Raw genomic sequence first — 17302 nt, 5'->3', positions numbered from 1 at the left:
TAGCACACATAAGACCAATTAACTTTTTTCTGTGTATTTTTTGTTATAGGTCTGGGAAAAAGTAAAAGTATTTAACTGAATATTAGAATTTGGTTGAATATGGTGGATTAGAGAGATCTAATGTTTAAAGTAGAGAGTTTTCTGCTAAAAACGGCTCTCTTTAAATGTTTATGGATTTAAAGGACAATTTGCATAAAAAAAACACAACAATATAAACTAATAATATTTGAGTGATAATGGCATATTAATAATTTAACTAAGTAATTTAAAAATGATGTGCTTAAAAGTCAAGTTAAAGCATATTAACTATAAAAAACATTTTTTTAATGTCTTGAAATGGAAAAGGAGACCATTATTAATATTTTGCTGGTAGCAAATTCCAAAAGTACCTTAACTATCTATTGTCAAAATTAAGAATAAACTTTCCCGGATTCTCTCCGTCTCTTTCTCTTTCTCTCTCTCTTTTTTTCCTTCTGTTTCCCTCATTCTGTTTATTTTCTCTGTTCAAAATTCTTAGACCATATGAAAATATAAACTGCGAACCAAAAAAATAGGCAAATCTGAATTTGCAGAATAGCAGCTTTAATATTCATTTAGGATGATTTTACTGTAAATATAAGATGTAGATGCATCTTTTGGTTACAAGTTTCCACCGTTAATTTTTTATTAATCAGCACCAATGAAGCACAAGATCTCAAAAACAGCATTTTGGGTAAAAACTGGTGAACCAAAAAGATATGCAAATCCAAAACAAATCAATGCAAAAATGATTTTTTTGCACTTTTCTCCTGTTTTAAAGATTGATTCTGAGAAATTAACAATTTTTAAGGGATTTATGCATTAATTATTATAAAATGTAGTATAAGGTAGAAATTAATGATTTTTTAAAATAAGAAATTTTAGAAAAAAAGAAATTCGACCCCTATCACTTTAGAGGACAGTTGCTGACCTCCAGTCTTATGGATGAAGCTAAGTACATATTAAAAATAATAATTACTCCCAAAAGTATACAAAAATGATTTTTAATGTGTTAAAAAAAATCCATTTTAAAATCTTGATTTAAGGGATGATGGCCTTTAAGATGCTCCTATGGGTAGTGATGGTGAGCCAAATGTTATCAAAGTGCATGACCATGATGACAACTTATATATTGAACTATGGTCCAATTTTTGTATTCATAGCAGCCTCCAGCCGAGCAGTATTAAAAAAGAAAAAAATTGCAATTTTAATTACTCCTATGCATAAGGTAAATACTGTCGTTTTTAGAAGATGTTTATATTTCTTGTCATCAGGCTCCATTGGAGATTGCTATGACTACAAAAAATTATACATAGGTTGATAGACAAGTTGTTGTAATGGGCATGTACTTAGATAACATTTGGCTCACCATCATCACCAATAGGAGCATCTGAAAGAACATCATCCTCAAAATCAAGATTTTGAAATGTTTTTTTTTTAACACATTAAAAAGCATTTTTGTATACTTTTCAGGGTAATTTTTATCTTTAACATGAATTAGTCTATATCCATTAAACTGGAGGTCAGCAGCTGACCTCTAAAGTGATAGGGGCTGAATTTCTTTTTTACTAATATTTCTTATTTTAAAAAATCATTAATTTCTACCTTATACTACATTTCATAATAATTAATGCATAAATCCCTTAAAAAATTGTTAATTTATTAGAATCAATCTTTAAAACAGAAGAAAAGTGCAAAAAAAATCGTTTTTCCATTGATTTGTTTTGGATTTGCATATCTTTTTGGTTCACCAGTTTTTACCTAAAATGCTATTTTTGAGATCTTGTGCTTCATTAGTGCTGATTAATGAAAAATCAACGGCGGAAACTTGTAACAAAAAGATGCATGTACATATTATATTTACAGTAAATTCGTCCCAAATGAATAATGAAGCCGCCATTCTGAAAATTCGGATTTGCCTATTTTTTTGGTTCGCAGTTTAATAAAGTGTTCATGCAATGTAAAATCGTAAATGAAACATTTAGAAAAGACATTGTTTGTCTGTCTATGTTTCTAAAATGGCTTGTAATGTTTTCATAGTCTTTCAGTATTTTTTATTGACTACAAAATTGTTATTTTTTAGAGAAATAATAAGATTTTTTTGCTAAAATGCATCCTAACCATCTGAATAGTTCGGCTAGGGAAAATTTGACACAATAGCTTTTCAGACACTCTCATTGATTTGCGTCAATTCATGTTTATACAATAATCAAATAATCTTAATGATTCTCTAATGATCCTAAGCCTGATGACCAAGTACTCTGTAAAACATAATATATCTTAAATTTATTTCTGTTTATTATTTTCTTACAGATTTTTCTTTTAAAAATTAATACAATTGGATTATTATAATTTGAAAACAACATGGTATAAAAAGATATAAGTTAGTCATGATTTTCGATATCAATTGTCGATATATCAGCCTTTTTATTGCACATAATCAACAGAAACCACTGTAAATTGACAAACTTGTTTAAGGCTTCTTGAATTTGAGAGAAAAAAATATTCTTCTGTAACAAAGTACTTACTTTGGGCTTTAAATCTAGAACTAATCTCTTTAACAAATAACTTAATTACCTATCAAAACCAAATATAGTTAAACTTTTTACAAGAGCTTAAATTAACAAGAACAAAAAGCAGTGTCATTGATTCAAGTTCCTTTGAGTTGAAGGGTGCAATGATGTATTTATCCTAAATTATCCTGTGAGCTATATATTTATCTTAATAAAGAGTGTAGCCCTTAAATTGATCGCATGTCATTAGGTTCTTGTAAAATAAAGGCAGGGCTGACTGCAGGGATGGAGATGTAGTATCTAAAGAAAAACTGCTTTGATTTAAAGCTCTTTGAAGCAGTTGAGTGCTTGGGGTTTTGTCAGGAGGCCTTTTTTTATCCACCTTAATTTCAAAAAGGGTTGGACATTTTACCTTGAAATCCCCCTTTGATGTATCAGGTGCTTTAAAGGGGTGCATTCACCCATTTTAATTCTGCACTCCACTGCTCTCAAGATATCTAATCTACACATAGGTATACTCAGGCATGTCTCTTTTTGATAGTTTAATCCATCAATATTTCAAAGCTAATATTTACGTTTTTGATTTGTTAAAAATTGTATGAGATTACATATCCCTGTACCTTGTAGGGTTGTATTGGGGTATAGACATGTTATTTTGGGTTATATCTCTAACTATAATTACAACCTTCCTGCGTAAGTGTTCAATAGAATGTTCCAAAATGCCATCAATTGTGGATTTTCATTTGCTGTAGATTTTCAACATGACCTTTTTCTTGGCCAAAAACACTATTTAAATTTGGCAAAAACTAATATTATGTAAGTTCATTAGTTTTAAAATGTTTTTTTTAAAGCATATAAGAAGTCTTTATATTTATCAAAAAGGGAGATTTAAATTTTTCAACTTTAAAACCAGATCAATATGTCATATCTCATTATCATTATTCTATAATATTAGAAAAAGCAAACATTGACATTCGCAGTATTTAAATAAATTTATAGTTTTGTAAACCCTCTATAAATGTTCACACTGTAAAAAAATTACAATATATAATAAAAAAAATGTGAAACAATTACCTAACAGTTACACTTTTTATTTGGATGCTAATTAGATTTTATTAAAGGCTATAATGGAAATTTTACTGCACCGTGAAAAGGTATTTAAATGCTTTTTGATTTTTGATAAAAGACTTATTACCCTAGATGGACAAATGGACATAATAATCCGTCCAACCTTAGAAGGAATTATTACTAGCACACAAAGATTTTTGTTTTTATGTACTTAACTTTTATTATAAACTAAATTATTGTGCAATAGAGTTCCCCAATCAAAACTTAATTTCATGAATCCCATGAAATTCCACTGATTATAGCTGACCTAAAAAAAACTGTCTTTTCCAACCGAAATGTGTACTCTTTCTATCCTTTTTTGCCGAATTGTTACTTTGTTACTTTTGGTCTAATAAAGTGATTGTTCATTTCTTAAAGACATAAAGTGTTATTTTATTTGCCCTATTTAATCAAGAAACATTTGTTAACATAAAAACGCAGGAGTTTCTGTTTTACTAAGCACTAAAGCACCAATTATAAATTTTGATGGTTTATATTAAAGCACTAAATATGAATAATCTTACCACCAATTACATTCTGCATAACTTTTATGGCGTTATCCAATTTTGTACCCCCCCCCCCCGACTACCGACGAACAACTATTTTAGGTTAGGTTAGGTTTTAGGCTAGAGAGCCGAGCGCTGCGGCTAGGCAGGCAAGGGGGCCGAGCGCTGCGGCCAGAGTTCATAGTTCGCTGTCGGGGGGTGGTACTAAAATTTTCAATATTGAAAAAAAAAATTCTAAGAGGATTATACCACTTTTATTTGTTACTTGGTATATAAATAGTAATATTGAAGAATGATATAGGATAAATTTAAAGTTGATTTCCTCAATGAGTCTAGCTGAGCATAGTAATAAATTGAAAATAGATTGGGGGAGGAGGTTTTTTTCTGGTATTAATTTGTATCCTAGAGTGGATTGGGCTAGGTAATATTTGGGTCAAGATGGTAGTCCCGCAGGTTTAGGATACCGCAGGGTTATGGGCCTGAACAGGTGATGAAAAAAAAGCTACACCCCTCCCCCCCCACGGGCCCCCCCCCCCCCAATCTAATTATAATTGTATTTCAAAAATTAGGGTAGAGAATTTGTGCTCGCTTGGCACTCTAAAAAAAGCACAAAATTTAAATATAGTTGAAAAAATTTAATCATTTAGCTGATCCTGAAAACACATACATATACTGTAATATATTGAATTTACTGCTATACCCAAGAACCGTTTGGTTTTGATATTGAGAAAATGAAAATTTAGATTGGCAAAAAAACATGCACACATGTGTTAGGTGTCCTAATATTTCTACATATAAGATTTTTTTTAGAAATAGCAGATTTTAAAAATTATTCTGAAAGTCTTACATACTGCTGGGTTAGTTTTCTTACAATGGCCTCTTTCGTAGTCAAACCATGCCCTTAGGTTCTTTGATAATTAGGTTATAGGTTATAATTCTTATAATGATCGAATGGAATTACTATGTTCTTGTTTCATTTTAACTTCTTTTTCTTCAAAAAGCTTTGCAACATGGGCATAATTGTCCTTGTTACTATGTTATATCCAATAAATGTGTAAGTTTTTCTGTTAAATAATGAAATTATGTCTCGCAGTAATTCTATTTTCATACTGGAAAGGTAATTGGATGAAAATTAGTTTCTCTGTCTGGATAAATTGAAGACAAATACAAATATAGGAAAGGAAAAGTTAAAATAAACAAATAAATTATAACCATGGATATAGAGATAGGACAACAAATCTAAAATTCATTGTTTTGGTTGTCTTGTAATTTGGGCTAGAGCCGATGCAACTTTTATTATTTTGACTAATTTTTAAGACTTTGGGTTTGCGCAGAATGCCCTTGAATAGTTAATTATAGCAGACCATATATACTGGAATTAGTCTTTACAGGAAGATATTTGATTAACAAGATGAAGCAACTAATTTAACGAAATGTTAAGAAAGCATCATTGAAATAGGTCAGACTCGTTGAATTGTTGTAAAATATCTATCTATCCAAGAATTTTGCTAATAATGAATAATGGTAGAAATGCGCCATTACTTGCAAGCATGTGTGTGTGGTTGTGTGTGTTCGCATGATGATTCTAGTTCAACTATGACTCTCTGATTGATGTTAAGGAAATTGCCCAAATGATCCATCAATGACAAAGGAATCACAAGGGAGCAACGCTATGCTATGCTAGCTAATATTCCCTGTTGATCTTTTTAGCATTATGTTGACATAAAACTTCAATGATACATGATAAATGTGGTTTTGATATAAACAGATCATCATGAAGCTTTTATCTATTATTTTATGCTGTTCCAAAATTGCCATGGTAACAAAGGACTTACTGTTTACTGTTTACAGAGTTTGGACACTACTATTTTTGAATCAACTAATCAAGGGTCAATAAAAGTACCCAAAGTTTTAAACCGACTAATAAGATAGCATGGTTTTAAAACATTGAGTACCAGTGTAATTTACAGCTCAATGTCCCCATCCTCCATGCATTATATTTATGTTCTCCTGTTGATATAGTAAGAACACAAAAGTTTATCATGGATCCCACACGCAAGAATGCCCCGTAAAATGTTCACTTTCTTCCGTTTTTCCCTTCACCCCTTCCCCAACTTTTGAACATATAGTTGTTCATATGTTTATAAGATAATGAAAAAAAAATAATATTTAATCCTTTTGCTAAAATCATCCATCCTGGTGGTCACAGTAATCCTTTAAATCCAGGAATATTTTTAGGTGTCTAAAAGTTCAGCATCTAATACAATTTTTGTGTAATTTCGCATGAGCATAAGTTGAAGAATGATGAAGGAAAACAAGACCAAGGGTGTGCATCATTTCCGCAAATAATTATAACTGCTTAGATTCATACCGCGATAAGACATATAAGCAAATAAATAAGAGGGGGGTGTTTTATGATGAAGAGATTGATGCAAAGTCTAAGATTTGAAAAATTAATGTGAAAAATATCCGGAAAAGATTGCACTCCAAGACCAAGTTATATATTTTCATGGACATTATAATTATCATGCTACAACATGAAGTTGACAAAAAACTGAGTCTTGATAAATGAGAAATTTAATAAGTTTATGAGTTTCTCTCTTCTTATGCATCTAAGTTTGTTATTTGTTAATTGTTGGTAATTCATTTTTTGAACAAAATACATATGATAATGATAAACTTATCTGCCGTAAGGTGTACCTATCTTTAACACATCGAGATAGGCATATTATGATTTCTTAAAATAGTCAAATTTACTATTTACAATGCTTTGGGGAATATTTATTAATAAACAATCGGGTTTAAATTAGAGGCTTATTAGCGGCTGCCGGGCCCTGGATTCCACGTATGACACAATATAATCTTGAAAATATTCATGAGAAAAAAAATCTGACATTTAAACTTGAAGATTTTTTTCTTAATTTTAATGAAGGATTGTCATAAAGCATTAAAGGAATTTTATTATGTTAATCATATTATATGACAAATGCATGTTATAGTACAACAAGGATGACAGCATATATATAAATAGCGAAGCACAATTTTAAAATTAACAGAGAAAGTGAGAGGGGGGGGACATTGAGGAGTTTATTACACTAGTCCCCAAAGTCATTTTATAACTTTTTCTCATTAGTTGGCTTAACAACTTTCGGGACTTTTATTGAATTATGATTGGTTGGTTTATTTAGTTAAGTGTCCAAACGTTTCAACCACTAATTAAGTTCTACAGAAGGGGTAGTTTTGTGTATCATCATTTGGTATGAACATCAATTAATCGGCCATTGTCTTCTCTATGGATCCATTAGATCCATTGATAAAGTACAGGTTCACTATTATAGCAGCATTTTACTTATAGTTTTCTGAAATAAATTATTGATGGACGTGGAAGGACTGACTGACATTGTAAACAAAGAGAAGCTTCGCTACTAATAAATGCAATGACAAAGGCGTTTAACAAATGAAATTGGTTCATTAGCCCAAGGTTAATTGATATACTCCATGAATTTTTTTGATAATTAACTTTTTAAATAATTTTAAATATCATCCATCGGAAGTTATGACTTCTAGTTAAATTGAATTTGTTAAATGAAAATTCAATGACAATGGATTTATTATTACTTGGATCTTACACCACTAAGAAAGTTAAACTTGTAGCTGGCTAAAATTACGATACCCCCAACCACCCCTTAACCATTATTGTAGAGGCCTTTATTGGCACTTTTAAAGGACTATGGGGCTATATTTTTAAATTATATTTACCCACCCCTTAAATATTTATAAACCTTCCCAGGGCTTTTGGAAGTTACTCTATAAAACAGAACCATATCGGTTAAGCGATTAGCGAGATACATTGGTACAGACACACAAAAAGATCATGTTACTTTCATATAAGGATAAGTGATTACATATGACAGATTGTAACAAGGAATGCACTAATCAAATCTTATTATACCCCCTTCCCAATAATTCAGTCCCTCATTCGACTTTTTCATAAAAATAAAATAGTATATGATATAGAGGTTTAATTTGGTATTGCCTGAATTTAATTTCTTTAGGTTAGGTGAGGTAAGATTATTTTGGGTACTGGGTTGTCCCGCAAGGTTAGGGAACCTCAGTTATTCTCCCCTCAGGGGTTGGGCATAGGAAAAAACTTTACCCTCTTCCTTAAATTAAATATTTTACATGCCTCTATTTTTAACAGCTGTTTTGTTGAACACCAGATGACAGCCAAGTGTCAAGTTTTTACAAATATGCTGCTTTGCTGCTTTTTATACGCACAAACATAATAAACCCTAAAGTGGCACAAACAAATTTTGCAATTTTAATCAGGGGGTGTTCAGACTTAATTTCTACCCATTAAATTGATTAGAATTTCTACAAACAGGATTATAATCAAAATAAAGGGATTTAATCATTCAGAAACAGAAAAGATTAATCTTCTTTGAAAACTTGAAATTACATTATTAGACTTTGGTACCTAATAAGTATATACAACTTTTTATCCCCTATGTTACAACCCCCCCCCCCCCACCCCCCTCTAAGAATCAAAAGGGTTTCATTACTATAACAGTCTTAAGTAAGTTTCAAACTAGATAATATTGTATGATTGCTTTTCAAAAAATATTATAGGGAAAAATTTCTATCTTTTCCCTTCTTTCTGATTATTTATCAAAACTTGATTTGTAAACAAACGTATGGACAAAAAGGCAAATTATAATCTTTTAAAAAGAAACTGGCAGGCACCCAGGTAGGCCAATCAATTCAATATTGTAATTCAATTATTTAGCATGATGAATATATGTGTTATGCAATATTTGCAATTACGTGCATGCAAATCAAATGCCATTTTAGCAGGGATATGTAATAGGTCAATAGTTAATAATTCTCCACAAAAAAAAAGAATATAAAATATCGTTTTTGGGTTACGTTAAAAACATTTTGTAGACCTACTTTAGATTTTAGAAGCGAATCTAAAAATATAAAATTTTATATTTTTCAATTTTTCAGATGGGCGAGGCCTGTATAGAAGTGTCTCCCTACAAGAGAGAGGATCCAGCGGTCAGTTTGCATCCCTCCAACTACAGGTATGCATAGATAGATCGATTGATAGATAGGATCCAGCGGTCAGTTTGCCTCCCTCCAGCTACAGGTATACATAGATAGATAGATAGGATCCAGCGGTCAATTTGCATCCCTCCAACTACAGGTATACATAGATAGATAGAAAGGATCCAGCGGTCAGTTTGCCTCCCTCCAACTACAGGTATTCATAGATAGATAGATTGACAGATCCAGCTATATACAGCCAGAAAAATATCTCAATAGACTGTTATACAGACAAACTACAAGATATACAAATATATAAACAGATATATTATACATATCTTGAGTAACAGTTTGGACAGAAAGATAGATAAAAAGCTGAATAGAATAAGATACACAGACAGACAAACAGAAAATATAGAAAGATATATAGACAGAGAGATAGACAGCGTTATAGACAGAGAGATAGATAGAAAGATAGACAGAGATATAGACAGCGTTATAGACAGAGAGTTAGACAGAGTGATAGACAGAGTAATAAACAGATAGTTAGACAAGTAGATTGACAGATAGATAGACAGAGATAGAAACATATAGATTAGATTTTACTTTTCTCTAATTTAGGAGGTATCAGGAGGAATAAGAATAGGGCGAAGATCCTCCCTACTCCATCTCTCCTCCCTGCCCCCCTTGCCGGGTACTCCCACCCTCCACAGACCGACCCTACCGCCCCCACCCCCACCAGCGGTCATACACACAAACCTGCAGCCATTCTCTGACCTGGAACTTGATAGGATCAACAACTTTATCAAGAGAGGAGGAGAGGTTAGTAAATTAATATACTTTAAACGCAGCAAGTTTCCTAATTTACGACCAGAACAAAATTAGATAAACACTATTTTAATAGCAGCAGGTTTTTAACTTTAGTAAAACTAGTTTAAATCCTAATATCTAACCCATTCCTTAATGGCGACAATATTTTCAACAAAGAATTGTACAATGACACCCAAAAAATGGATATATTTTGTAACAATATTAGCTATTTTGACTGGCGAAAAAATGTTAGGCAACCATAATTTTCTTTAGATGACACATCCATTCTACATTTCAAAATAAACCCAGTCCCAAATTAACAAAAACAAAATTATACACGCGCGCTATTTCCTTTTTGAGTCACATAATAGAAAATCTTTTATTAAAATAACCTATGAATGCTTTGTAATTATACAGTTAGGTTGAAAACCAAGAAAAATAAAGCTGAGGCACGTCTACACATAGTAGTAATTCATTTGGTTAACTGAAAATACATAAAAAATATAGCATTGTCAATTCATAAAAGTCATGAAAAAACTACGGACATTAAAATGGTTACTACTGATGCTTTGTTAGATGTTTGACATAAATATGGTTAAAGCCGAACGAATGTCTTGGCCCAATACAGGAGCAACTTATTACAATGTACCGTTTATGTCAACCATATATAATTAAATAAAAGTGGATATGGATTATGGATGACACTTTTTCGACAGGCTGGTTGGTTTTACTTTAAACATTGTAAAGGTTATCCAAAATTGAAATTTTGAGCATTATAATCTGAAATAGATACTTAAATGAATTGATTACGAAAGATTCATTGACTTCTCTTTATTTGAAATTTTCATGAGTGAAGTGAAGATTTTTCTCATCATAAAAATAAAGAAACACAAAAGTAATAAAATCATTATTAGACAAAACTTTTGTCAACAATTTATTGCATAAAAACATGACATAAGCCAAGCCTAGGACTATTTGTATAAGTTAATATAATACAGAAAAATATATATAAGATAATATACTCTTACTAAACGTTTCAGACAGAAGGGCAGACGTACTTTTTAATATAGAGTGAATTATAGAGTTGCTTCGCTACTAATAATAGTCATAGAAATAAAAAAAATTGCCGACTATCGTAAATAGTTTCCGAGAAAATCTCGTTTCTTTACCTACTATAATAAATGTGTTTAATCCTAATATGTTCTACAATTTAATTTAAGTTCTCTTCTACAGGTTTGACCAGATTAAAGAAAGCGATTAATTAAATTTCAAAGATCTGCGTTCTTGGAAATCACATAAGACTATTTATTTATAGACTGCTTCTTAAACCTTGAATTTATGATTAAATATCTAATAAGAAGAGAAATTGAGAGTTAAATTAAATATACTGTTATCATATTGGCAAAATTTTTCACAAAAATATTTTAAAATCCCAAGTTCAAATTTTAGCCTCAAGAAATAGTAAATGCCATTAAACATTGTATTAAAATTTACTCTAAAGACACTCAATTGTCTTTTTCTAATTTTAATTTTCTCATGTAGATGCGTAGTGTGAATGACAAAGGGAAGACAGACATATATACGGACAGTATCACTTGTACAGAACTTTCAAATAAATTTAAATGAAAGCAAAACAAATTTTAATTAAATTTTTGTTTTAATTTCTATTTCATGTAGACTAACCTAACCACAAGTTATATTTAGTTTTAAAAAACAAATTTTTATATAATATACTTTTTACAGTTATTTTGGAAATGCTTTATAGATTTTTCCCGAGCTTTCTGTGAATAGGTGAAATAAGAGAGAGAGAAATCATTCTAAAAATCATTTTGTAGAAATTTAGTATTGGGCTTTAAATTACACTGAGACCCAAAGTTTTATAGCGCAAACTTTTGATACTTTTATTTTAATTTGTTGGTTTCAAGCTAGCAGTGTCAACTAATTACTTAAATCCAATGAAAGGCTAATTTTGTTTATCATCATTGGGGATTTATATTAATTTATCGTCCATTATCTATATCCCTTAAGATCCCAGGAAGACAAGAAAGTAAAAGAAGGGTTAAAAGGGAAGACATTTTAAACTGTGAATAGGACAAGAATGAAAAAATGTGTGATATGAGACCAACCGGAATGATTTGTAGTGTAGATTCATTTCAAAGCTGATCTACACTTAAATTGTTTTAATAATTCCTTTCCCTATTCCTTGTTGGAATGTGAAACCATGTGGAAAATTAAATTCACTCAAAACATGAACAAACAAATGAGTGACATAGCAAAACAGCTGATCTGTTATTTTGCGGATTTTTAAAAATTTATACTCTAAAGAAGCTTTTTATCTTATAGAATTTGTAATTTTTATTAGAAATATTTGAAAACTAACATTTTTTCGGGTGAAAGATAGTTCTAAAAAACTTTCGGTTATAGTCCCTTTCGTGACAACGCTGCAGTAGATTTTCTCCTATTTTTAGCACCTGCGGGGGGCTCTAAACATTCAAGGCCAATTGCCTAACCCTGCGGGGCAATCACCTAGCCTATCAAAAGCTACTGTGAAAATACGATGAAACGCCCTTTAGGAGGCGTTGTCACAAAAGGGACTATACCCAAACTTTCTTTTAATTTGGTTTAATGACCATTTTACTATCATTCAAAGACCCTTAATGGATACTAAACTATTGACTGTGCTAAAAATAAATTTGTATTATTATGTAAACAATTCTGTGAATACTTCATAACACTCTGGTTTGTCAAATTTTACCATTCAAATTTTTTTTTCTCAATTTCTCATTTTTAAACCTGAATTAGAAAGAGATGATTGACTTCTGAGCAATGAAAAATTTGAAATTAGCATTCAAAACATTTTAGCACCAATTCTAAAATTCAATTTGTCTTTTCTTTCGTCAGTCCATCCGTAAGGAAATGACATTTTCTAGGCTGCTATTCAAGAGAGACTGCTAAAAAGTTTTTGGTTAATATTCCTTGTACCAATAAGCATACAGTATATAATTTACTTGGTCCATCCTTTTTCGTGTTCTATCCTTTTTTATGACAACTAAACATCTTCTCTATATCTAACATTTCCGTTTGTTTATCCACGACTTTTTATGCTGCTTTACTTATGGATCTTATCATCTTTTTATTTTTTTTTATTTATAAACCATCTACTTAAATCACATTTATAATAAACATTAAATATTTTGAGTGTTTAAAATGAAATAATAGTTATTTCTCGTATCGTATTATAAACGGCTTTCCGCGGATATAGAATGTACAATTATAAGATTAAAACTAGTTTTTTTAGCCCCGTGGTGCCGAAGTCACCGGCTACATTTCTATATTCGTAGATAACTGGATATAATACGATGCTAGACATAGTTTTTTCGTATGGATGAGAACCGGTTCCTATCCACCGGATTCGAATGAATACGAGAAAATACGTTAATATTGAAGATTGTCATAATGTATTCAATGATTATGCTGAATGAAATTAATCTTAATTTGAGCAGAACCTTATCCCGCTAGATATTTGATTCGCATAACAACCCATGACCAGGAATAACAAGGATTACTATAATCTTTGCTTTTTAAAATATACATAAAAATTAGAAAAGGAATTGTGATGTAGGTTTTTAATTAAAGCTTAAATAACCCCTAAATAACATATTGCAGCTTTTTGTCTAAGCATTCAAACAGATTTGCCAGACACAGCATCCACCTAGCTAAAAAAGCATTAAGCAATACTTTTCAGCGGCGGCTTTGCATTTTTGTCTGGATATTGTGAAGGTTACTTGCTAACCGCTGAATCGATATGGTTATCTTAAATAGTGAAACTTATTGTAGGTCCAGGTCTCATTTGGGGGGAGGGTATTTCAACCCTCTCAGGAGAAATTGTCCCTTGAACTCCCCGCCCAAAAAAATTTAATTGATAGTGTAAGTTAGTCTTCCCCAACCCTTCTTTCAAGTGCTCCTAGAGGATTGGTACAAATCTAGATATTACTCTACATCCCTACATCTCTGTATGGAACCAAATATAACTGACCATTATTGCAAAAAATGATTACATTTACATTCGTAACGTCGTATTATCGAAATGGCCTCTCTCTTAAAAGTCATTTCTAAAGTCATTTTACAGCATTGATATTACAACACGATTGCCTTTCAATGTGCTTTGTTATTCATATGTGATACCAGAGTACCAAGTTATTTAGAAACCATTTTGCTAGGTTTGTCAGTGGTTAGTTTCATATACAAATATTGACAATAAATCATTTAATATGACACATATACAATACTGCTCATTTAGTTTTAAACCACTCATATTTTAGAAATCTGATAAGAAATAAGGGGCATTTTAAAGCTAACCACCTAAATTTTTTAGCTGTAATGTATATTACTATGGTCCCCCCCCCCCCCCCCCGTTTATGGTATGAAAAGTCATTATTGTACGCAAAATAGAAGTAATATGAATGCATAAGAGATCCTTAATCAAAAACATTAACATTAATTAAAATAAGATAAATGTCTTTCATATCTTTATTTTGATATCAATATGAATTGAAGCTCTTTTTTATTTTCTAATCTTTATCAGAGCTGGATCTTTAAATCATTTTAGTGGTGAGCCAGATCGGGGTAAGCCGAATTTCAGCCAATCACAGCGCGGCATTTCATAAAATGCTTTGCTCTCATTGGTGAAAAGTTGGCTCACCCCGATCTGGCTCTCCACCAAAATGATTTAAAGATCCAGCTCAGATAACATTTATGAAAACGTTGGGTATTGGAAAATTTATCTATTGGAGTGATTTGCATATCCGCAAAAATGTTATGCTTGCCCATGAAATCAACCTCTTTCGTAAAAAAAAAAAACTAGAGGCACGTTTGATTTCTATTCAGTCCATGCAAAGAATGGATGTAGGATATAGGTTAATAAATTTACAGGGGGAAATTAGTCGTCAATTTTGCTTGCTAATATGGACCTCATTTAATAGTTTATCTAGTTGGATGGGGTGGGGAATACCATTATTTAAGTCAGCTGCGAGCATCACTTTATCATAGTACATGAAAATGTGTAAAATAAAAATCCAAGTAATAATACATCGATTATTTAAATATTTCTAGATTAAAAAATTTATCTTTATTTTAGGTTGATGCTGAGGAGGAGTATTACAATGAGATGAGCGACAATGAACTTGACAATCCAATATTCGATTATGAAAATGTTCCTCTAGGAAAATAATGTCATTATTATTTTAATGGAGAAAGCATCTCTTCTGTTTTATATATCTTTCTCGTGTTATGACAAAAAATAAGTTGTCCGTCTATCCGTCATAGAACGTAAAGAGCGTATCAAAGTATTTGCTCCTTTTCTAATACTCCTAATATTTATGGCTCGGCAACCGCGCCTCAGCCAAGACTAAGCCTCAAATTTAAACCTGTTTGGATGATTTAAAATTTCTATTGGAAATAGGTTTTACTGAGGCTCACAGGCCGCTTATGCACAGCTGTCAGCAATGCTAATATTGCACCTATATGAAAACTATTTGACGACACTACTCTTTCCTCAAATAAAAATATTAGTCTTAAATAAGATGTAGGGTAATAAATTGGTGAATAACTGAAGTTGTCGATAAAAAGAAACGCCTTTCATAGCAGCCTATTCTTTCATTTTATACATACTGTTGTGTTGTATTTTAAATGAAGGTAAAATAAGAAAAAGAAAGGCAAACAACATATCTAAAACAAAAGTTTTTGAAGGTTTTTCCATATCATCTTTTACAATTTTTTACCAACAAACTGCTACATGCTGCAGATATATGCTACATGCGAGTATTTGGAGGAAAAGACGCATTTCTTATTAGGATTTTGTCGTTTTAGGTATTTTGCAGAGGAAATTCAAAATTGCACACTGCTTTTTCATGTGCAAAATTTTCTGCACATTTTTTGTGGCAATTTTTTTAGGTTTTAGACAACTACTCAAATTAACATTCAGAAACAATGCTTAATTATTCTTTACTTTTAATTAGTTGATTGTATTATAATGCTATGTAAAGATATTGAGCAGGTTTTTAGTTATTTTTAGGAAAAAATATAACAATTTGGAATTTTTTCGAATAAGAAAACTAGGAAACTGCCACTTTCTTCCTTTTTCACACAAAACTTTGTGTATTAGTTTTTGGGGCCACACACATACACACACACACAGGCACTGCAGGGGCCTTCATCTCATTGTGCGTGACATTTTAAGGTCATTTTGTTGAGAATGGTGGTGGTGGCACTTTTGCTGGTACACGCATACTTTTCCTTTCCATATGCAGGATGGACAACAGAAATAAAAAATCTGTTTTCTCTCTCTTTGATATGATTCAATCTTAAAGACTTTCTTTTTATCCTATAAACATCACCTTTACTTTCTATTTTTCTTTTTTTTTCCTTTGTTGACTTTAGTTGTTGTATAAAATTGTATGTTATAAGAAAAGAAAAAAACTTTTTCTGTTAGATTATTTTGTAAGGGTGTTAGGATTTTTTCTGTGCTGTGTCTCATGATGGTAAGACCTATTCCACTTACAAAATCTTGGTGATAGTAAACGCTAAGACTTGTTTATAAGTATACCTATAGCAAGCTGTTTTTAAATACTTAAGTTTATAAAAAGTTCATATTAATCTTTCTTAAATGACATCCTGTATTTTAGAATGCAGTATTTAGAGCATTTCTTTTGATGGCTCTGTACATTTCAACATTGCATTGTTCTAAACTTTAATATAACTCTTATTCTCATTTAAATATAACACAAGTTTTAATCTTATTCTTTAAAGTGGTAAAAAAGAAACCAAGTTTACAGAAGAGAAGTTAGATCTTTTTTCTTTTATTAATATATATGATCACTAATTCCTAATAGGAAGAGGTTTGTTTTTATTAAAAAAAAATTTTTGTTTTTCCTTCCTTAACTATTCTATTAACTACATATGAAGGAAAACTGATTCATTTCTAAATGTTAATCAACTTTTTATAGTGACAATAAAAAAAAATAATAATAATAATAAATAAGAAATAATAATCCAACCATTTCAAGAGAAAAGAAATATTTGCAACCTCTGCACTAATCTATAAATTAATTCTATGCTGACCTTCAAAATAATAATATTTGCATTCTCTGTCCAAATGTGTATTTCAAAAAAATAGGTAAAATCCCTTTATTCCTTATTGGACCAACAATACCTCCCCATTTCGCTCTGTTTAAATCTAAGATGGAATTGAGGCCTCTTGAAGTTTATATAACCAATCCGGGCTCTAAACATGCTGGGTTTTCT

At 31.0% G+C, this 17302-nt stretch overlaps 1 protein-coding gene across 1 annotated transcript in view; it reads left to right on the top strand.

The window, feature by feature from the left end:
- Positions 1–15230, top strand: part of LOC145326502 (uncharacterized) — a 109977-nt gene extending 94747 nt beyond the window's left edge. Inside the window, exons 10-12 of the mRNA XM_080169877.1 lie at positions 9152–9228; positions 9812–10012; positions 15138–15230. Coding sequence (XP_080026003.1) covers positions 9152–9228; positions 9812–10012; positions 15138–15230 — 371 coding nt within the window. The remainder of the gene's footprint in view (positions 1–9151; positions 9229–9811; positions 10013–15137) is intronic.
- The last annotated feature ends 2072 nt before the right edge of the window (positions 15231–17302 follow it).

Source organism: Acartia tonsa, chromosome 1, assembly GCF_053477335.1.
Source record: "Acartia tonsa isolate MP-2025a chromosome 1, ASM5347733v1, whole genome shotgun sequence".
In the NCBI taxonomy this organism is placed as follows: domain Eukaryota; kingdom Metazoa; phylum Arthropoda; class Copepoda; order Calanoida; family Acartiidae; genus Acartia; species Acartia tonsa.
This window is presented reverse-complemented; position numbering and strand designations above follow the sequence as displayed.